The 21,955-nt window shown below is 53.8% G+C and overlaps 2 protein-coding genes across 3 annotated transcripts in view; one reads left to right on the top strand and one right to left on the bottom strand.

Moving 5' to 3' along the window:
* The window catches only part of PRKN (parkin RBR E3 ubiquitin protein ligase), a 353,591-nt gene that overhangs the window by 79,029 nt on the left and 252,607 nt on the right, over window positions 1-21,955 (top strand). The window lies entirely within an intron of this gene.
* LOC311625997 (high affinity cAMP-specific and IBMX-insensitive 3',5'-cyclic phosphodiesterase 8A-like) lies at window positions 12,014-14,741 on the bottom strand (the record flags this gene model as incomplete). Its single annotated transcript, XM_084890818.1, has 1 exon — window positions 12,014-14,741. The coding sequence occupies one exon, from the start codon at window positions 14,739-14,741 to the stop codon at window positions 12,294-12,296; it is 2,448 nt and encodes an 815-aa protein (XP_084746944.1). The 3' UTR covers window positions 12,014-12,293.

Genomic DNA, 21,955 nt, shown 5'->3' with positions numbered 1-21,955 from the left:
ATATCTTTGTCTCATTATTCTGAGCAATTAAATTAATAATTTTCCCCAAAATACATCTGAGGTTTCACAAACAATGTCTCCGAAGGAATGAAGGTATTTTGGGTAAGTTAAAGGTTAGGCGTTTTAAGACTTGATTATGGCACTATTAGATAAACATTGACGAACGAGTTCGTTTTACTTTTACTTGAAATATAAGCCCATCTGCAAACTTTTGACTTATTAACACTGACATCTGTGATTGGAATGAGACCCCTTCCTTCACCGCGGACTCAGGTGCCAGCAAGTGCCCCACCCAACTCCCTTCGACTTTTTAAAAATGATTTTTTTCTTACTTTTGGGTTAGCATTAAAATTATATTTCAAAGTGGTTCTTTTAAATTATTCAAATAGAGCAGCACCAGAGATATAAAAAACATATAATTCTATATTATTAGAGCTCAACCCTAAGGAAAAAAAATGCAAGTTGTTACGTTTTAACTTGAAAAACTAGTCACCAGCTTTTTAGGGTGATTTCGTTGTGAGCAGCTGTTTGCTACCGCTGTGCGGTGTGTACTCCTGGGTTTCTGCCCCTGCCGGAGGGTCCTCGCCCAGGGAGGACAGAGGGAGGCCCGAGGCCGGGCGTGTCCCCACAGGCCGTGGGTGGCCTCACGTCCGGGGGCCTCAGGAGCCGGTCCGGGGTCAGGCTGGGGCCCGGCACTGTTTAGAACTAGTTCCACAAACCAATGGGAAGCGGGCGGTTCGCAGCCAACCACGTGAACCTGGATGACGCTGATTGTGTTTACTGGGTTCCCCTGAGGAGCCAGGCTAGCGGGCTCGTCTACGTTATCCGATTACCAGGGACAGGATAACGTTTTTTCTAATAGACTATATAGAGTGATCAATAGCCTCTGAAACATAGAAATAGATGGCAGAGTCTCGGGGACTTCCAGGCGATGTATTTCTAAACGGCCAGCGGGGTCATCTCAGCCCGCTCAGGCCTCAGAGCTGCCGCGGGAACGGAATGAGACGCGCTGTGGAAAGGCTTTGTGAACTGTGCAGCTTCCCTGGAGATGTCTGCTTTATTGGAACCTCGGCTGAATTTTCCTCTTACCGTGTTTTTTAACCTTATTAAAACGTCCTTTCTGGCAGTTCAGTGGATCTGAATTAGAATTAGAATGTGGGTCAAAAAACCAGCATCACTAATTATTACCACAAGGGGGATAGAGTGCTGTACTTGTTCCTTTCACACTTTTTTGTAATTGTCAAAAGTGTTATCTTTCATCGCAGAAATGTCTAGCTTTGCTTACCTAAAGTTTACCTTAATCCTTGATGGGTGACTGTTTACTGGTAAGCTTCTTTGCCCTCAGCGTATTGGTTGTGAAAGGGAAAAGTGCTTCTATTTCAGGTGGTATTTGGTGTTAGGGCTTCAGGGCACACAGAAGAGATACACTCTAACCCAGGAAGATGTTTCTCTCCGTCCGTGGTGCCTTCACAGGAGCAGCGTAACACTGTGTCCTTCCCGGTGTGAGCCGTCAGTCATGCTCCCCGCCGTGTCCCTGGCCCTCGCTAGGTGAGGTTTCTCACGACCACAGAGCGTTGTCGGCCCCATTCTCTCCAGCACAGCCCATGAGAGGGCCACGTCCTAAATCAGCAAGCTGCTCGGCTGCAGACCCCACAGGGCAGAAACACGAGCAATGAACCAAAGGTTGGTTTCAGAGCAGAGGTTCGAGGACTTGCCCAAGCTGTGCCTTCACTGTCGGCCTGGCTGCTCCCGCCTTCGCTCCCAGTGTGTGCCTCAGTGACACTGACTTGGGGGGCCCCGTTAGTCCTTGCACCGGAGACCCAGGTGGGCATGGGAGGCAGTGAGAGACCAGTGGGTGCTTTGAAATGTGTTGTCCTGCCGCCTGTTCGCTACCTGATTGGTTTGTCCTATATAATAAAAGCCTAATATGCAGATCAACTGAATGAACAGCCAGCTGACCGACCAGTCGCTATGAAGTGTACTGACCACCAGGGGCAGACACTCAAGGCAGGAGCTGCCCCTGTCCACAGGCCCCAGGCCAGTGGGGGCCCCCAATTGCCTCGCCAGTTGCCCTGCAGATCGGCCCTGATCGCCAGCCAGGCCTAGAGACCCTACCTATGCACGAATTTTGTGCACCGGCCTCTAGTTTCCTTAGAAAAAACAAAGATGGGCTGGCTCTGCAGGTGGATTAAGGTGCTGTCAACTTGGAATTCAGATCTTTACTCTGACTTTTCACTCAGTAGATTGGTCAGCAGGAATTTTGAAAATTTATATCAGATATTTTCTTTTGGAAAATTAATCTGAATGGCAGTTTTGTGCTTTCAGAAAGTTAATATTATTTTAAAGAGGTATTGCTACTAGGCACAGAGAACAAAGAGGTCTTATTTTTCTCTCTGTGGAGGACAAATGCCATAAGGAGCATGTATTGCCCTAACAGGTTTGGCTCAGTGGATAGAGTGTCGGTCTGCGGACTGAGGGGTCCCAGGTTCGATTCCGATCAAGGGCATGTACCTTGGTTGCAGGCACATCCCCAGTAGGGGTGTGCAGGAGGCAGCTGATCGATGTTTCTCTCTCATCAATGTTTCTAACTCTCTATCCCTCTCCCTTCTTCTCTATAAAAAATCAAATATATATATATATATATATATATATATATATATATATATATATATTTTAAAGAACATGTATTACTTTGCTAATGGGCCTGGATCCGGTGCCCTTTCCTCCACTCTCCCCTCCCCCCAATGTGGTGACTTCCCATTGTCATAGGAAACTTGTTTTTAAAAAGCCTGGTTTCTGTTTTTGCTAGTTGAGCTGTAGTAGTTGCTGTCATGTGGGGAATATTACCTTTCCGTCATCCTAGCCCTACTAAAGACGCTTCCATTCCTCACCTTAAGTTATTGTCTCATTCACCCAAGTCAGAAATATCCCTTGGCCTTTTTCTCAGCAAAACTCATTTAGCTCAGATAAATTCATCTTGCTACAGCATTTTTTCCAGGGGAAACATGAAAAATTTCTATTTATTTATGGTATTGAGAGCTCGAGTTATGAGAGCGATGTTTAATCTCCTTGCAACATAGATAATTACAATTTTCCTCCCTTTTTTTCTGCCTGATAACTCAAGTGAGGGTTTCGCTTGGCTTGTCGAGATGGCTATATTTCTGCTTCTCCATCAGACGCGTCATCGTGTCATTTTCAAGGAGGTTGATTCTGAAATCCTTAAAGATAAACCATTGTCGCCTGGTTGATTAGCCATTATGCTTATATGTAATTACATGTTATGCATGTGTCATAATTGTCAGATCAGCCTGTTCTTTGCATGATGCTGATGCGTGGAGTGTTTGCTCTGATTATTGCTAGCAGAGCACTGATCCTGGGGGGAGGGCTACCGTGGGCTCTTGGCCCTGTGCCTCCATTTCTCATCGCTGCCGCCAGGTCAGAAAGCATGTGGGTGTTGATGCCAGCAAGCCCGGGACTATAGTTTCGAGGATGCTACAGTGCTCACTCCATGTTTCCGTTAACTGTCCCGCTTTGCTCAGGTGGCGCCAGGAGAACCTCACATCCTTCTCCACCTGGACCTCGGTGCCCTGGTTCAGTGTCACCCTGTCCAGGTCACCTGTACGTGGCTGTCACCTGTGTGTGACTGTCACCTGTGCATGACGGTCACCTGTTCATGGCTGTCACCTGTGTGTGACTGTCACCTGTGCATGACGGTCACCTGTGCGTGATGGTCACCTGTGTGTGACTGTCACCTGTGTGTGACGGTCACCTATACATGACCGTCACCTGTGCGTGACTGTCACCTGTGCGTGACCGTCACCTGTGCGTGACCGTCACCTGTGCATGACTGTAGGTGCTCGAGGTTGGTGTCAGGAGTTGTCTGCCGCCCCTCGTGCCACAGCGCCTGTCCCGGACATCAAGCACCCAGCAGAGGCTCCTTGGAGCCACTTAGTTCCATGCAGAGTCAAGGACAGGGCTTTTCCAGCTCTCACAGCTCCGGACGCCCGCCCGTCTCCTCCCTCAGACACTGGCCTCCCTGAGCCGCTCCTGTGCTCCGGGGAAAGGCAGCGCTCAGTAGATCAGGGACCTGCTCGCCTCTGGATATTAGACTCCCGTGTGAGGCGGTAGCATCAGCATGCAGCCCGCAGCCCTCGGGGAGCCCAGGCCCCTGCTGCCCCTGTAACGCAGCGTGGAAGGGGTGGCACCGGCGTCTTTCCCTCCCGGCACTCCGGGACACGCGCTCGCCGCCTGGTCACGGCCATGGGGACGGTGTTACTCGGGGCCGTGTCCCGATTAAAAACATCGCGGGCACGCACGCCGCCTCCTCGCACCTCTGCAGGCAGCTTCTCCGGCCACAGCAGCTCATCCAGCGGTGCTCTGGCTGCGTCCACGCCTGAGGAAAAGCCTTCGGAGGGGAGCACCTGCTTCTAGCATCAACTGCAGTGCAGCGGCCTCTGGCAGCGGGGACAGGGCATTACCAAGTCTGAGCCGCTTAAGGATACTTTATTACAGACATGGCGCTTCGCAGGGTTCTAATGCCCCCCAAATTCACAACTCCTTGACCTTGTCTACTGCCCTCACTTTGGACTTTCCCTCCATCGCCGGAGGGTAAGCAGTCAGGCTACTGGGTGTGAGCGCCGTGTCCTCCACTCGGTCCCCCTGACCGCAGGTTAGTGAGCTGCTTTCCCTCCTCACCAGCTTCTGTGCGGTGAGAGGAGCGGAGCTCAGCACTGGGGTGAGCGGCCTGAGAGAATCAGTAACAACGCCGTGGATGCTCCGTGTGTGCCCCCGGAAGGAAGCCACAGAGCGACTGCTGACGTCTGCTGAGCATCGTCCTGTCTCCTTGTTCACATCGGCACACAAAGCATCGCCACAGAAAGTGAGGGAAGAGTGGAATTTTGATAAGCTGGAAAAATAATTTTGTGAATGCCAATGCCCATGGCTCTGAGGAAACGGAGTAAATATTGAAGGAAAAAGTGAACCGAGTCAGGAACTCTCAGGGATTTGGGGGCGGTGTGCTGAGCATGGAGAATTCATGCAGCCCTGGGGAAGGGGAATTCAATGCGTCAGGGAATGAATTCATTCGGTCAGACAGTCACAGCAGGTTTAGGTGTGCTAACATATTTGTTGTGAGTGAATATTAATTTATTTCAGTGTATTCCCTGGGTTGAGGATGGTTATGTAATTAGTATCCAATAAAAATAAAATGCAATTTCTAGTACAGTTTAATCAAAGCATTTATTTGGTGAACCCCAAGAAGTTAAATAGTTTAGACAATATTCTGGCAACACTTTTATAGCAGATGCCCCATATTTGTTAAACGGCTGGTTTCCTTTTCTTAATCACTCAGTGACGGTGAGTACAATGAGCGCCAAATGGAAATTAGCTGCACTGTCACCTGTGACTGGCTTTCTGACTCCGGGTCTGGAAGCAAGTGGTGTTATCCTCGAGATGTTTGCCTGGGGACCTTTTCACCAATACCATTCCTCACTGGGACCGACTGCGCCCACACTCCTCCAGGGCCTGGGCAGGAGTCCGCGGAGGGACGGCCTCAGCAGCTGGCGCTGCTGACTCCCTGATCACAGAGGGAGCACTGGCGTGTGGAGTGCGAGGTCTCTGTCCGCAGGCCTCCCCCCGGCACTCGGCCACCCCCCCACGTCCTGCGGCCGGGCGGTGCCTGCGGACGGCAGGGCACTGATGGGGCTGCATGTCCATGTGGCTTTGCTGAGGTTGTTTCTTTTTATTTTTAAATTACTTCCCTTGCTTTAGAGCAGTGTTTCCCAACCTTCTCTCATGATGAGAATCACCTGGTGGAGTTGTTAAACCACAGATTCCTGAATCCCAACTAAGAAGTGCTAAACTAGAATTTTTGGGAACATATAGGTAAAATTGCATACTTAACTAGTGCTCTAACACAGATGTTATATACAGAGCACTAAGTTAGGTATGCAATTTTACCTATATGTTCTCAAAAATTCTAGTTTAGCACTTCTTAGTTGGGATTCAGGAATCTGTGTTTTAACAACTCCACCAGGTGATTCTCATCATGAGAGAAGGTTGGGAAACACTGCTTTAGAGGGCCACTTGCTTAGCGGCAGCCCTTTCCATTTGAGTGTGGAGCCCATGTGTGTGCTCAGAGTTTGGGGAGCGGGGTGACCCTCTGGAATGGTCGCCCCCCGGAGAGAGGAGGAGGTTCTGAGTGCACAGCGCCCCGGTGCACACAGGCATTGGGGAGTGATTATGGGGTTTGTCAGGGAAACGCCTCTGTGGTATTTAGGGAAGGCCTCCCGGGAGTATGCTTGTTCTCTTCCCAGCAGCCAGCTCCTCTGGGCAGACAGTCCTGTATTCTTACCCCGGGGAGGGGCAGGCATGTGTGGGTGTGTTTTTGTGGGAGGAAAGGGGTCCCAGGAGCTAAGAAACAGCCCACAAAGAGTTTCTCAGCTTTGTTGTGTGCTGCCTCTTCTTGCTGTTTATCTCAAAGGCCGACCAAACCCTGAGGCTCTCCGTGTTTCCCCCGGAGAGTGGCCACATTTTCACAGAGGCTGGCATCACACAGGTGGGCAGACAGCGCGGTAACCGTTTAAAGGATGAGCATCCTTGCTGCAGCATTTCCGTCTGGAGCTCTGAAGGAGCCACTGAAACCAGTCTCTGGGCTTTGGAGGCCTCCCAGACTCCCAGCTCTGTAGTCATCTCGGCGGGATCCAGAAGCTTCCATAAACACAAACCTGGACCCATCAGATCCTTATTGAAATGCAAAGTGAACAGAGTTTAAGAGCTCTGGCTCTGGCTTTCCTAGGGATAAAGAAGCGCGGACATTGTCATGCAAATTTCAACTTGAACTTGGGCCTGGCCATGGATTTTTATTCATAACTCACTTTCCTTGCAGGGACCCTTGGGCTATCTACCTGGCAGGGTGAATGTGGAAACGGAGATGCAGGGTCCCTAGTCAGGACACGTTATCCTCAGGATTGTTAATTCCTGAAACTGGAATAGCCCGGGGCACAGAGAACATGTCTGCTGTGATGTGTGTGGAGTCATGCGGACATGTGTTTTTATCCCGTTGAATTTCATCTTACCTCTCACAACACGAAGGCCAGTTTTTACCAGTTTAAGCTCTTGGAAGCAGTGAGGACTCCGTGGCCAGCAGGATGCTCCTGCAAGGCCTGCTTTTCCAGAGTCACCTTGGAGCCCCTCTGCGTCTGCCTCCCTCCAGATTGCTGTGCGACGTGTGAAATGCTTAATAACGACATCCGAGAGATTTACATGTTTGTTTATGTTTTACTCAGAGAGACTTAGCCACGGGGAATTTAAATGACTGGACTAGAGGGGTTAGCGCTCTCTGCTTAGGAATAAACAGCTCTATTTTCCTTGCAGCTTGTGTGCATGTTTTGCTTTGACAGCCCTCAGTGCGCAGGGGCATCTGCTCAGGGCTCCGGGGCCAGGGCCGGCCTCCCCGGGCCTCCCTGGCCAGTCTCGGCATCACAGCTTGGCCAGCTCTGGCAGAACTGAGCAAATTGGATGAAAAAAAGCAAATTGGATGAAAAAGAACATAGTTCTGGGTAACTTATTTTCTTTGCCTTTCCCAACTCTATAAGAAAAAAACAATTAAACCCACTTTTTAAAAAAATATATTTTATTGATTTTTTACAAAGAGAAAGGGAGAGAGATAGAGAGCTAAAAATGTCGATGAGAGAGAAACATAGACCAGCTGCCTCTTGCACACCCCCTACTGGGGATGTGCCCGCAGCCAAGGTACATGCCCTTGACCAGAATCGAACCTGGGACCTTTCAGTCAGCAGACCAACGCTCTACCACTGAGCCAAACTGGTTTCGGCATAAACCCACGTTTAATAAAGATCTGCAAATTGCTATGTACATTCCTCGGCAAAATTGGCTTCCCATTCCTCTTTGGACCATGGCATTGGCGAGTTAGGCATTGAGTATCCATCTCCACGTTCTCATTAATTCCCATGAACGGCCTTGGACATTTACTGTTCATTCTGAGTTAAATAATCTTTCAGAACCTCTCCGCAAAAGTAAATCACTTATAAATGAATCTAACCATCTCTCTGGCCCTTCACTTAACCTCTTATATCTCAGATGCTTGATATTCTTTGGAAAGGAAATCAAATTTGTATTAGTCTCGGTCCTCTTTTTCATACATTTAATCTTCTTATTAGCCTTTGGGTCGGCGTCTTCACTTCCTGGTGACACCTGTCCAGGCCCGCTGCGGGGTGTCAGGGAGAGCTGTTCCTGGACTTCCTTCCTGTGCCCGGGAGCACACAGTCAGAGTGCTCTCCGCCCTGCAGGTGCATGTGGTGTCCCACTGTGCTCAGCCCTGCAGCTGAGTGATGGCATCTCAGATCTGTGGAGGGGAGGGCTCTGAGAAACCAGAAAGGCCCTCGGGGGCTGTGGCTGTCGCCTAGCCAGGCTCTGCTCAGGGCCTTGCTGATGTGACCTTTCTCTTGGCTGGAAGGAAGCTCCCTGCGCTCCGGTGAGGGGAGCCCCAAGGCCTCTATGGAAAAGGGGCCTCCCTACTGGCCTCGCTTTACTTATTGGCTAACACGACACCACGGACCTTCTCAGACACACACAGCCTTTCCCGGCCCATTCCTGACACGCACTGCGGGCACCCTAGGGATTCTCCATTTTTCTCTGTCATCATTGTCACCATCATGCCGCAGGAGCTGTCACCAGGACTAGCTGTGGCGGTTGCTAAATTCCTCCCAGTCCCCAGCCCCGCCCCCTGAAGTCACTCCGCACCGTCCAAGCACCTCGGGGTGATGGCTCCGGCCTCCGGAGGGGCAGGGAGTCCAGCCCACCCTCAGACTCCAGCCTCGGAAGCCCGCCCACGCACACCTGATACATGGAAAAGGACGGGTATCGTACGGAGGACACTGTTTACCAATAACTAAGTTTACTGATGGGTTGTACTTAATTTATTCAGCAGACTTATGGAGACTGTGAGTGGGCTGTTGCTGATCTGGGGAGGTATGGAGTGTATATAGACAACTCATGTGTGGCATTCCCTTAAGGAGCTTAGAGAAGAAAGACATGTAAACAAACAGTTACAATATAAGGCGGATAACTGTGTGTGTGTGTGTGTGTGTGTGTGTGTGTGTGAGAATGTGTGCGTTTTGCCCAGACAAGGAAGTGGGAAGTTGGTCGTGAAGGAACTTGGGCATTTGCTAGGCCTGGTTGACCAGAGTCCAAAGGGAGCTCCCGGGAGAGGAACCGGCAGGTGTGGCCTCAGAGCCTTGAAGCTCAGCGAGAGGTTGGCTGGCCTTGAAGTCACAGGATTGGAGGCGCGGGCGGGCACCAGGGAGGACGGCACGGCAGGCAGGACGGGCGTTGGTTCCAGATGCAGGACGGCAGGAGCTTCGGGGAAGGCCCTGGGCAGAGGCAGAGCCTGGGAGGAGCCGGAACCACGCAGCTGGTGCGGGGCACCCTCAGGGGCAGGCAGGCGGGCGGGGGCAGAGCTCTGGCAGAGCATGAAGCTGAGGTCCACCCGCAGGACCCCTACCGGGCAGGGGCGCTGGGGAAACACCCAGGCGGCTCTGAGGAGTAGGGAGGGCGAGGTTGGGATCAGCCCAGCGGGTCTCGGGTCTGGAGAAGCCTGTGACTATGAGCAGCTCATCACTCACTGGCTGGTGAGGAGTGGGAGGCTGTGGAGTCAGGAGGGCAGACTGGGTGCTGCGGTGCTGACGGAGGGCCTTTGCAGGGGAGTGAGCCCAGCCCGCTGGGTCCGAGCGGAGGCCAGGGCGCTCTTAATTCTCCTGGCGTTTCACTTCTCCGTCCGCCTTGGCCTTTACAGCTTAAGTTCATTGACTTTTAGTAAAATGTGTTTTCCTTTTACTAAGAAATAGAAGACATAAATTAGATTTAAATGTGTGGTTTGGGGAGATAAAATAGCTCTTAGGAATTTTGCATTTTGATGAGATGAGTTTAAATGAAAGGAGTGCAATCAAATGAGCAGCCCTGAAAATACACTACGTGTAAAAAAATCAAATCAAGAATGTGTGGGGCCAGCCATTTAAGGCTTTATTATATTGAGACCATTTGAAAAAAATATTCTAAGTGACAAACACACAGAATATGTGATCAGTAATTTAAAACTGACTTTTCCTTTCCCATGGATGCATTGCTTTCTTAGTCCATAATTTCCCCAAATTTATTGTCCTCAAAACAAAATCTTTACTTTAAAAAGTGCTGTAAGCTGATTACAGAAAATACTTTACTTTGCTTAAATATGTATCAAAGGTATAAAGTGTGAAAAGAATAACAAAGATTACACTTACGTGTACATACAAGTGACGCTACCGTCACACTTCAGATGCGGAACCCTCTGGACCACTCCCAGCAGGCACCTGGGTTATTTTCACTCGAAACAGAGAGGCTGATGTAACACTGTTTTGTATGTAGTTTTCACTTAATAACAGACTGAGGTTTGGATTCGGGATTGCTATTTTTCATGACTAATCCTTCATTCATCTAAGTCTTTCCTCTGGACACCTCGCTGGGAGCTAACGCTGGTTTAAAGAGTGCAGTTAACCCTCCACGCACATTTGAAACCCCCCACGACCTGCTGAATAGGCGTTTATGTTCCCGCCAGCAGGATCAGGGGTGGGGGGTGAAGGGTGGGGGTGGGGGAGATGTTTGCAGACGCTCATGGACACAGAGGGTAGCTTCCTTCGAGTCTTTGCATATTTTACAAGTCAAACCAAGAATCTTTTCCATGTCGTTCATTATGTTATTGCTCATCTTTATTTTTTTAAGTTATCTGTCCATACCTTTGAATATTTGTGTATTTAACTTTTTATGTTGATTTGGCAATGTTATTTATACAGATATGGCTCTTTCCTTGGTTATGACTATTTTTCTACTTGGTGATTTGTTTTTCATTTGTATGGCTGTCTTTGTGTGTGTGTTGGTCACTGATATTTTAAAGATTTGGGCAGTAAAAACAGTCATCGTTTTCTCCCGTTATGTTTTATCTTTTAGGGTTGTTTAGAAGCAACTGGCATTTGTTTCTGCCACTTTTACTTTATTTAGAAGAAAGAAACTGAACCCATAAATGGGTGGCACAGCTTTAGTTACTGAGATGCCCTGAGGGCAAGCTCCGATTGCCTCAGGAAGCCTGTGAGGTGCTCAGTTCAGTCTGAACGTTTCACACCAGGAAACTCTGTCTCTGCCCATCGCTTACCACCATTCCAGTGAGTAGCTCTCTCCCGATGTCCATACCCTGGCTTATTTTTCGGGATTTCCGGGCAGCATGCTATTTTGATTTTTTATTAATAATGGCGCATAACTCCCCAAACATTTCTGGGATGACCTCTCCTTCCTGCTGTGCTCTAAGAGTGAGTCGGCAGAGGGAACTGTATGTGCAAAGGCACGGAGCTGAGACCGCGCTGTGGCTGGACCCTGGGGGTGTAGGGCGAGGACCCGGGCTGAAGACACGGGGTGGGGGTTCAAGTCTGTCATGGTCTCATGCACCCCACAGGGAGGGTGCCCTTCATCATGAAAGCAACGGAACCCCAAGAACTCTCACCGAGGGGGTGTCATCAGGGTTTGTGCCTTACAGCCGAGTGGAGCAGACTGGGTCTCTATGGAGATTTTATAGGTATTCCTGTGAAGGACCCAGCAGGCAATATCAATCATTGTAAACAGAATGCATAGAGATGATTTTTAGAAAGGTGAGCAACTACCAGGCCATTTACTAGAGAATCTATGGTCGATGTGTCCGCCAGGATTTCAGCTAGACATCTGCATCGCCTCCTGTTGAATGGTCATGAGCAGATCACATAGCGAGGCGAGGTCCTGAGGCTGGGGGTGGGGAGGGGCACAAAACACGTTATTTCAGGAGGCGAAATGAGCGTGCGAGGCCAGTTGCACAGCCACTGGAAATACAGGTTTCCATAAATATTTTTTAAACGTTTGTAAGTTTAAAATGAAATGACAAGTGCTGTGCGGTGTCCTCACGTGTCATTTTTAATGGCACTACGTGTATTGAAGGTGTGCGGATACAGAGCCTTCAAAAATATCTGGAATTAAACATTACCACGGAAGGTGGATCCAGGTTGGTTTTTTAAAAAGTCAAGTCAGTAAATATCCCGTTTGCTGTTCGTTTCCATAAGAATATTTGGTATGAACATTCTACAAAATCAGGCGATGTTTCGGAGAAGTCACTGATACAATGCAATGAAACAAGGGTTCGGTTCCCAGTTCTTTCCACCGGCGGAGTCCCGGCGCAGTGACCGGCGAGCAGTGCTTTCCGCGCCGGGCCCTTCCCGGGCCTAGGAGGGGGGCGGGCGGAGGCCCCGCACGCTCATGTCGTCCAGTTCCTTCCAGTACCTAAAGTTGTTGTCCAGGTGGTGCAGCAGCACGGGCAGGTCCACAAAGTTGTCCCACGCGTCGTACATGTCGATGAGGAAGTAGTTGATGAAGGACATCTGGGCCTTGGGGATGCTGCAGGTGCTTCTGTCGAAAGCGGGCATCACCACAGGCAAGTTCCGCCGCTTCTCCTCCTCGGTCTGGCAGAAATACTCCTCCGAGATGCGCTCGGCCCACTGGATGCACTGCTGCAGCGGCCGGCAGGGGTTGGACACGTCTGCGCACTTGATCACCATGCGCTTGACCATGGACCGGTTCTCCGGCACCCTGAGCATCGCGCTGATGTCCGCCCGCACCGCCTCCGTCTCCTCGCGCTCCTCCAGCTTCGTCAGGGGCTTGACGACGCTGTTGACGAACTTGTTGACGTGCTCGAAGTGCTTGGTCATCTCCGTGGCCAAGACCATGTCGATGATGGTCTGGCGCAGCGTCCGGTACACGCTCCGCTCCAGGTTCTTGAAGATGTTGCTCTTGTCGTCTCGGAGGGTCAGCTGGAAGGCGAGGGCGGCGTGGTGGCTCTCCAGCACGGCCATGTCGTTGTACAGGACGGCCAGCTCGCTGCCCGCGTTGCACAGGAATGAGCTGGTCCTCCCCGGGTGGTCCAGGTCGTGGACCGCGGCGGCGATGAGGGCGGCGGCCTCGTCCACCGAGTCCAGGACGCGCTTCACCCGCTCCTGGGACAGGAAGTAGGTGGTGGCCTGGAGCACGTCGGCGGCGTGGCTGGAGTTGTGGTAGGGGTTGGAGGCGTGGTACGTGGCCTCGACGACCTGCAGCCACAGCCTCAGCGTGGCCTCCGGGCACTTGAGGAGCTCACAGATGCCGAAGCGGGCGAAGATCTTCATAGCCAGGTAGCTCAGGGCCCGCTTCTGCGTGGCGGCCTCCAGCTCAAAGATGTCGAAGTCCCAGGAGTCCTCGTTCTCCAGCGCCTCGGCGATCTGCGGCGGCACGTCGTTCTGGAGGGACATGGTGGCAGGGATGCTGCTGGCCACCCGAGGGAGGCTTCTGGCCGCAAGAACGCACTCGTTCCCCGGGAGCCTCCGCAGACCGTTGGAGAGCAGGCCCCCGAGGAGGTCGTTGACGTGAGGGTCCTCGTCCTTGGCCCCGAACTGCGGGGAATACAGCTCCGTGGTCCTCAGGATCTCCAGCGCCCGGTCCAGGGCCTCTGACACGGGCTCCGAGCTCTCCTCCTGGGCGGCCCTGATGATGTTGATCACCTTGGTGATGGGTGCCTCCATGTCCACGGCCGGGATCCGTGCCAGCGAGTGGCGCCTCTGGCCGGCCACGCTCGCCCGGGAGCCCACGCTCCTGCTGCCGGCAGAGCTCTTCCTCCTCTCCCTCAGCTTCGCCACCTGGATGTCTGTGTTCGAGTAAGACCGCCTGCTTGGGGGCGCCTTCTCGGCCTCCCTGTTCCCATCGCTCAGCCTGATGATGGACACGTAGTGTCTGATCTTCCCGCCCTGCCCGCTGACCGGGATGACCTTCACGTCCTGCTGCTGCTGGTCTCCGTTCTTGACGCAGTACAGCCCCTGCCACGCCTTGCCCGTCTTGATGCACGAGTTTATCGTATTCAACAGCTCAGGCTTCTGGGCGGTGGGCAGCTTTTCTAACTCCTTCCCGATCAGCTCCCGCGACGCGCAGCCCACGGTGGTCTCGAAGGCCGGGTTGGCGTACTGCACCAGGTGGTCCTCGCCCGTGATCTCGATGGCGTCCTGGGCCTTCTCCAAGGCCGTGAAGATGGAGTTGCAGGCCCTGAGCTTCAGCTGGGACCGCACCTCCCCAAACTGCAGCTGCAGCAGCTCGGTGTAGCAGGCCATGAGGCTGGGGTTCTCCACGAAGAGCCGGGTGAAGCCGGCCGCGAGGAGGGGCAGCACGGGCCGCTCCCTGTCCCGCCGGCGCAGCACGCCCACGATGACCGTGTTCTCCGACACCTTGGACGCCCGAATGGCCCTGCACAGCGCCCACGCGTCCAGCCGCCGGGGGCTCCTGTGGTCCAGGATGACGATGTCATGGTTGGCCGACAGGAAGGCGGCCAGGACGGCCTTCATCTCCGTGGTCAGCGTGCACCTGAAGCCCGCCTCCTCGCAGGCCCGGCGGAAGGCCTTGCACTGGCTGTCCTTCTTGCCGAAGGCCAGCAGCACCTGCAGCTGGTCCGTGCGGAACCTCATGGGGCCGAACTGCACTTCCGGCAGGGCTGTCTGGCCGGGGGGCAGGCCGGGGTCCGCGGGGAAGGCGGGGGGCAGGGCGCCAGCGCCCTCCGGCCTCGCCCAGGGGTCCTGCGCGCCCTTGGCCTCCTGGCCGCCCAGGTAGGAGCCCGGGGCCTCGGAGGAAATGTGGACGCTCGGGGCGCAGCCCATGCCGGCGGCGGCGGCGGCGGCACCGCGGACTCGCCTGGGCAGCCGTTACCCGGCCCGGAACGGTCAGCGAACGGCCCGCCCGCCCGCCGGGCGCCTCGCGGCGGCCCGCACATCCCTTCTTCCCTCCCTCTCTCCGCGGGCCCTGCGCCGGCTGCTGCCCCTCCTGCGGCAGGGCCTGGGCCTCGGAGGGTGCGCGCTCCCCTCGGGAGCCTCGGCCCAGAGGCCCCGGCCCAGCCCCTGGCCTGGCCAGGCCTGCACCTGCCCCAGGGAGGGTGGGGGAGGCCGCCCTGGGCGGGGCGGGGCGGGGCGGGGTGTGGCGGGGCAGGGGCGGGGCATGGCGTGGGCGTGGCTGTGGTGGTGTGGGCGTGGCTGTGGGTGGTGTGGGCGTGGCTGTGGTGGTGTGGGCGGGGCCGGGCCGGGGCGGGGCGGGAGGGCAGGAGCTGGTGTGAAAAGCCGAAGGCAGTGTGTCTCCGTGGACAGAGCACCGGAGGGCGTGAGAGTGGCTGGGATTCACGTTTGTGATCCCTGGACCTGGGACTTCCTTGAGAGTCACTAGATTTCTGAGGACCGTGATGTTCTGTGTGTCAAATACAAGCCGTGGCCAGGCTGCACAGGAGGGGGTGGAGACAGGGGACATGGCTCTGTAGACCAAGGCCGTGACTTCGATCTCTGTGTAAGTGCCGGGTAGGGTGGTAAAGAACTTTTATTAGGGAAGAAAAGAGATCCAATCTATGTTTCAAAAAGATGATCCCAGTAGCTACTTTAGTGGGTGGCAAGAGAGAAAGCAAGGTTCCAGGAAAAGGATTCTCACAGAAACACAAACACATAAGATAGACTCTGCCGCTGACCCGGCCATTTTGTGGATGAAGTGGATGTGGGGGCGTGGGAGGGGAAGAATGGGAAATCAACCAGGTTATTATTCTAGGAATTGTGTAAAATGAGGTGTCCTGCACTGAGACAGGAAGAGTTAGGCTGCCTGGAGGGAGGTGGGTGCTGTTTCCGTTCATGTCAAGTCCATGCCCTTGAGCCGAGCCGCTGAGGAGTGGGGGGGGCCTGAGTGTGCTGCGTGACCTTTGTGTCTGCTCCCCGCACTGCCATCGCCTGTGACTTGGGGGTGCCCCTCGGTGCTTCTCCGCTGCCTTTACCCTTTCACCCAATGGGCGGGGATCACCCTGCCCACTGCAGCCAGAGGGCTTTGGTGAATGTTAGCCAGGTCATCGTCTGAAAGGCCTTGGAAATAATTAATATAAAAACGGTGTGGGTGTAAAATGTTATATTCATCTTTGACAAAAGTTGGCTGTAAAGTGAGAAAAATCTTAGTAAAATGCTGCCCCCCACTTCCCCTCCTGCAACCGATTTGGTCATGTGCCACACAGATTGCACAAATAGGGGAAGTGAATTTTTGTTCTTCTGGTCAGTGCTTGTTCGTTGAGAAGACGGGAGCTGTAATGATGTGTGTGAGCAGCACAGCAGGCAACACTCCTAACCCAGCTTCCCGAGGAGCGCTCGCATCGGGCACCCATCGGGCCTCGGGGCCTCGGGGCTGCTGGCTGTTCGGGGGCAGTGTGCGGGCTTTTGCCTGCTGAGACATTGGGAGCGCTGAGCAGGACTGAATGCCAGTGCCGGGGCAGAAACACACGGGAAGTGCGTTCTCCTGAGCCCAGGGCGGCAGACATCTGAGAGACCAGTGAGTGATGCAGACAGGCCCTCGAGGAAACGTCGGGTCAGGGAGAGCGGTGCTCTCCTCCCCAGGCCTCACCGGCCGTGCTGCTTCTTACCTGACCCCTGCACTCGCTCTGTCCAATGGGCACGTGCTCTGATCCTGCTCAACGATATCAAATTAGCGTCAGAAAGAGCGCTTTAACCCACACTTCCGGCCAGTGATGGGATGGGAACTGAGGGACTTTTCCCTGGTGATCACATGGCCTTAGATCTAGCTTTCTAACGTCTCTTAAACACCAGGTGCTGAGGGCGGCCAGTGTGGCTTCTGTGCCTCAGAAGACACCGCGCTGCGTGGCCACCACGTGACCTTTAAGCTCGGTCCCTGCTTCCGATCTCTAATGGGGACCGACTGGCTCGCCCACCACCTGTCCTGAACCCTTCCGTCCCCAGGCGCCTGCTCACCGCCGTATGTCTGCCCACAGCCCGCTTCAGAAGGGGGAGTTTTAGATGCTTTTTCTCTAATCACTTTTCTCCTGGTAGGTTTTACTTATCACACATGTTAAAAAGCTGAAGGGAACACAGTGACATAATACGTGATTAGTTCAAACTTATTGATTTCAGTGCCCTCTGCCACTAATTACCTTCCCCATTCATGTGAGTAACACGTGACTATATACATCTTTAAAGGTTTTCTGTGTTAGAATGACATACAAGCCCTTATAAACGGAAATTGCTCACCCTAAGGGAAAGGTTACTATGAGTCCTGTGTAAGCACATTTAAAACCCAGTGACCGATGGGAAAATGGGCCAAAATGATGGCAAGCACCTGACTTGAGACCCTTCATTGATCATAGCCTAGAATGTATGCAAATTCTGCACACATTTTACTTCTTTTATTGAGAAACAACCCTTTCGGGGGTGGGGAGTGACGGTGGTGTTTCTTCTGGTCTGGTTTTCGCTTACATCTTCTGATGAGGCCCTTTTCCTTCCGCTCTCTGAGCTGCCGGATCGCCGTTTTAGACCGCAGAGCCGCAGAGCGCGGTCAGGGCTCGGTCCCCTCGTCCCAGGGCGCCGGCAGGCTGTCCTCTGTGCTGGGAGGGAGGACCGGTTCACATGCAGTGGCGCTGCGATTCCAGTGTCTGCCTGGGCTCCCGGCAGCTCCGGTGTAGGTGTGTCTCCGCGAGACGCGTGGAACCCAGCCTGCGACACAGGCACTGTCTCGGTGGCCTCGCGGGTCCGCACACAGACCCTGTGTCGCTGCTGCTGTGGCCTCACTTCCTCCCGCGGACAAAGGCGCTGTGGGTGCAGCGGGAGCAGGTGACCAAGCGGGAGAATTAGAACAGATCCATCTTGGGAAGGAACACAGACAGCTCACTGACATGAACAATGATGAAATATCGCCGGCCAGTGCTCCCAAATATCACTTTCCCCGCGTCTAATTTTTTCGGTGAGAGGAGAATGACAGGACCCTAATTTTCCGCTGAGAAATGTTGTTCTCCGGAAATAAAGATACAAGGTTATTTCTTAAATTCCCTCTGTGTTCCTTCCTGTTAATGACAACATCCCTTTTCTCTGGAAAGACTCGTTCTAAATACGTTCTGCAGGTCGGGCCAAGTAATTGGCCATCGCGTTAATATGTCCCCAGCTTCCATTTCCCCGACGCTCTACACAGAACGAGGCCCATCTGTCTTCATCTTCCCTCGCGGCCTGTGTGATTGACCTGCCCGCCCACCCGCCACTCGCAGCCCCCAGCATCGTGCGGGGAGGCCGTCCCCCCTCCCGCATCCGCCTGACAGGACAGCCCCATTTTACCATCAGGGCTCACCCTTTACCGGGGGGCTGCGTGCACCCCCAAAAGGGCAGCTGATCTCAAGTGAAATGGCCTTTCTTCCCAGATTCCGTGTAGACTCAGCGTTTTCAACTACAACGTGGACTTGGGGAGAGCAGCTGGCGGGACGGATTGCCGCCCCACACAGCACCCAACTGGATGATGCTTTTCAATGAGAGGGGCCCCTGCCAGACGATCGTGTGGGGGCGGTGTTCAGGTCACATTGGCCTCGGGTATTGCTCCATGCCTGGCTTTGATTTTCTTAAAATATTTTTTAATTGGTTTCAGAGAGGAAGGGAGAGAGAGAAACATCAATGATGAGAGAGAATCATTAATTGGTTGCCTCCTGCACACCCCCTACTGGGGATCAAACCCGAAACCCCAGCATGTGCCCTTGACCGGAATCGAACCTGGGACCCGTCAGTCTGCAGGCTGATGCTCTATCCACCGAGCCAGACCGGCGAGGGCATGGCTTTGACTTTCGGAGTTGTGCTTTGCTCTCCTCCCTGAACGGCTGTGGAAGAGGGATAGTAGCTGTGGAGGGGACAGGATTTATGCAGGATCTGGGGAGCTCCAGCAGCGCCCCTGGTGATGTGTTTTATGGAGAGTGTCCACAAATGTAGACATAAGCGCGGGAGAAATGGAGCGCTGGGATAAATGGCTCAGGTCCTGGCGATGTGGCTTTCACCTCTTACAGAGCGCTCCCCGCAAGCGTCACACATCCCTCATCCACGCAAGTGACAGGGCCGCAGGCGTGCGGCTGCCGAGAGACGGACGTTTGTGGGGGAGAGAAAGGACAGCGTGTACACAGGAGGCGACAGGGAAGGCGGGAGGGACGTGAGGAGAATGGGGACCCCTCCCACCTGGAGCCTCCTCCCCTGTCCCAGGTCGGGGTGCGGCTACCTCGGAGGGCCTCCGGCTGGGGGCAGGAGATAAGGCTCCAGGGACAAGGAGACCCCAATGGAAGAAGGCTCTGAGGAGCTGAGGCCTGTGAGCTCCAGCGGGGGGGATGGGGAGGGCTGCCCCTCACTGTAGGAGTGCCCTCGGGCGGCAGGGCAGGCCGTTAGGAGGTTAAAGTTGGAAGCAGTTCCAGACCATCCTGCAGGTGAGAGAGGTCAGAGAGCAGGTGTCCCCGGTGCAGTCCCCACTCTGGCCTCCTGGGGGCAGGAGGACAGAACCTGGTGACGCAGGCAGGAAGTGTGGGGGTCACAGGGTCATGTGCTCTGCTGTGGGGTTCGCTCTGCAGCACTTGGGAAAGGGACTGGAGCGAGGCGGGAAGAGCAGACAGAGAAATAAATGCCCACGCACCCACCGGCCTCCACGTGCTGGGTGTTTGGCTACTTAACAGTTTTAAAGCTCCCGGTGGATCTGGTGTGCCGACAGGGGTAGCAGCTGCCGTAACCAAACCCGCGGTCTCATTGGCCCGGGCCGTTACTGTTTGAAGCGAGGCACCCAAAACTTCTCTGGGAGATTTAGGAGAATCTTCTCAAAGTAATAGTTTTTAGAAGCGATAAAATCCTATCTAATAAAATTGATAGAAACTTTGAGAAAAAAAACAAACAAAAAACAGCAGCATGCAGCTCTCATTTACCAACAACGATGTATTTCTTAAACTTTGTACCAGTGGTATGCAGACCCACACGTATGCTGTATGCGTGTAGGATGCATATGTGTGTACTGTACAGAGGAAAAAGGAGCAATGGGGTTTTGCGTTCTGTGCTTCCTTTCGGTGTTCTCTGCGGGGACGCCGGGCTGCCTAGCTGAGCGTCCGTGTGGAGGAGGCTGTGGGTTGTTTTCCTAATCCGGGCGCTCTGTGAAAGGAGCACTCAGGCTGCATCTCCGCGGAGGAGGCGGGGGCCGTGCGGCTCCTGCTGGCGGGAGCTGGCAGTATTTTAAATAATGTTGTGACTTGTCTCGGAATTAGTTAACACTGCTCGGCAAACAGCGCTCACTTCCAAATAGTGCCGGGAAGTTCTAGAAACATAACTCATATTTCAATTAATTTTGCATGGCTTTGCCCGTCTCTAAATCTCCCGGAACACGCTGGGGAGTCACACAAGGCGACCGCCTCCCTCTGACCTCCTGGCCGGCAGGGCCCTGAGCCGTTCGGCCCCGTGGGGAGGCCCCTGACAACAGGCGACACGGAGGCACGGAGGACGGCTGCCTCACAGCGTCCATGTGGGCGCGAACACGGGAGAGACGCAGGCAGGAGGGGGTGCGAGTGTAAACTTCCCTCTTCATGGCCTCGCCCTCTGTCTTCCCAGGGAGCCGGTCAGGCCGCCACAATACAAACCTCAGAGCCACAGGGGCCTGGGGCCCCTCGGGCCGGCGCATGGGCAGCAGGACAGGGCCCGGGGCTGGGAGCAGGCTGCTCGGGCGCCGTGGAGGCCGCTCCTCCGGGTGGGGATGTGGGACAGGAAAGGATGCTTCCGTGTCTCCACCTGCGCCATGGGAACCCCCGTGTCCAGCCGGTGGAGGCGCTGCTGCTGAGGACGCACGGTCATTGTTACAGCCACCGGTTCAGTGCGTTAGTGAGCGAACAGCGCTCATTTGTTGAGTGAGTGAATGAAGGAACGAGCTGTAAGCTGTGTTCCCTTTAAAACGCACTCATCTGGAGCACAGTGGGAGTGAGAGGGTAAAACCTGAGGTCCCGTCCTGAGACCCTGCTCTTGCTCTTTGCTGCTGTTGACCGTGATGCGGAGCTGGCGTTGGCGAGGCTGGCAGGAGGAGTGAGAGCTCAGGCTGCCCGCCTCTGAGTGTGAGAAAGCTGAGGGTGTCGGTGCAGCCAGGAGTGCCGGGAGGTGAGCGGAGGTGTCCGTGCGGGGACTGACATCGGCAAGACGCTGCTGCGTCTTCTCTGCATCGCTGAAGGAGGCTGCGATGACTCACGGAATGTGTGGAGACCAGGCTGCTGCGGCTGCTCTGCTCGTCAGGGTGGCGGGGACTGGGTGGGGAGGAGGGAGAGAGAGCACGTAGGGTGTGTCTCACACTGTAATTTCCTTCAAGGCTGAGCATATTCCCACCGTAACAAGCAAGTGTGACTGTGGGCAGAGTGGCACATTCATTCCCGACCACTAATTTATTGTCATCAAGCTGAAACGAAGCTGATCCGTAAAAATGTATAGCTAGGACAAGCGAGTTGGTAATGCTACTTCTTCCAGAATATCTCACACCCTGTAATGTTGCCTCTTTGCATGAAAACATCCTATATAATAAAAGGCTAATATGCAAATCGACTGAACAGTGGAACAACCCATCGCTATGATACACACTGACCACCAGGGGGCAGACGCTCAACGCAGGAGCTGCCTTGGTGGTCAGTGGGCTCCCACAAGGGGAGCTCCACTCAGCCAGGAGCCAGGCTCACAGGCTGTGGAGTGCAGCAGCGGCAGCAGGAGTCTCTCCGGCCTGCACTGCAGCGCTAAGGACCCCTTGGGTAATGTCTGCCAGCCAGCAGGCGGACTTCCCCAGGACTGCGTGAGGGCACAGGCTGGGCAGAGGGACTCCGACCCCCCACACCCAACGCATGAATGTCCTGCACCAGGCCTCTGGTTAAAATATAATTAGTAATGGCTTAGTTAGTCTCCAAACTTTACCTTTTCTATGTTAATTTGGTATTGTTTACATAATACTTGAAATTTGCAATAAAAAGGCAGCACTGACCTTCAGGAAGAAGTTAAAGTACCCTGTGAAGGTAACCTACTAACCTGACTCCATCTTGGCT

Source organism: Pipistrellus hanaki (genome assembly GCF_964339955.1).
Source record: "Pipistrellus hanaki genome assembly, chromosome: 7".
Classification (NCBI taxonomy): Eukaryota; Metazoa; Chordata; class Mammalia; order Chiroptera; family Vespertilionidae; genus Pipistrellus; species Pipistrellus hanaki.
Note: the sequence above shows the minus strand (reverse complement) of the source record. Positions and strands in the feature narration are given on the sequence as shown.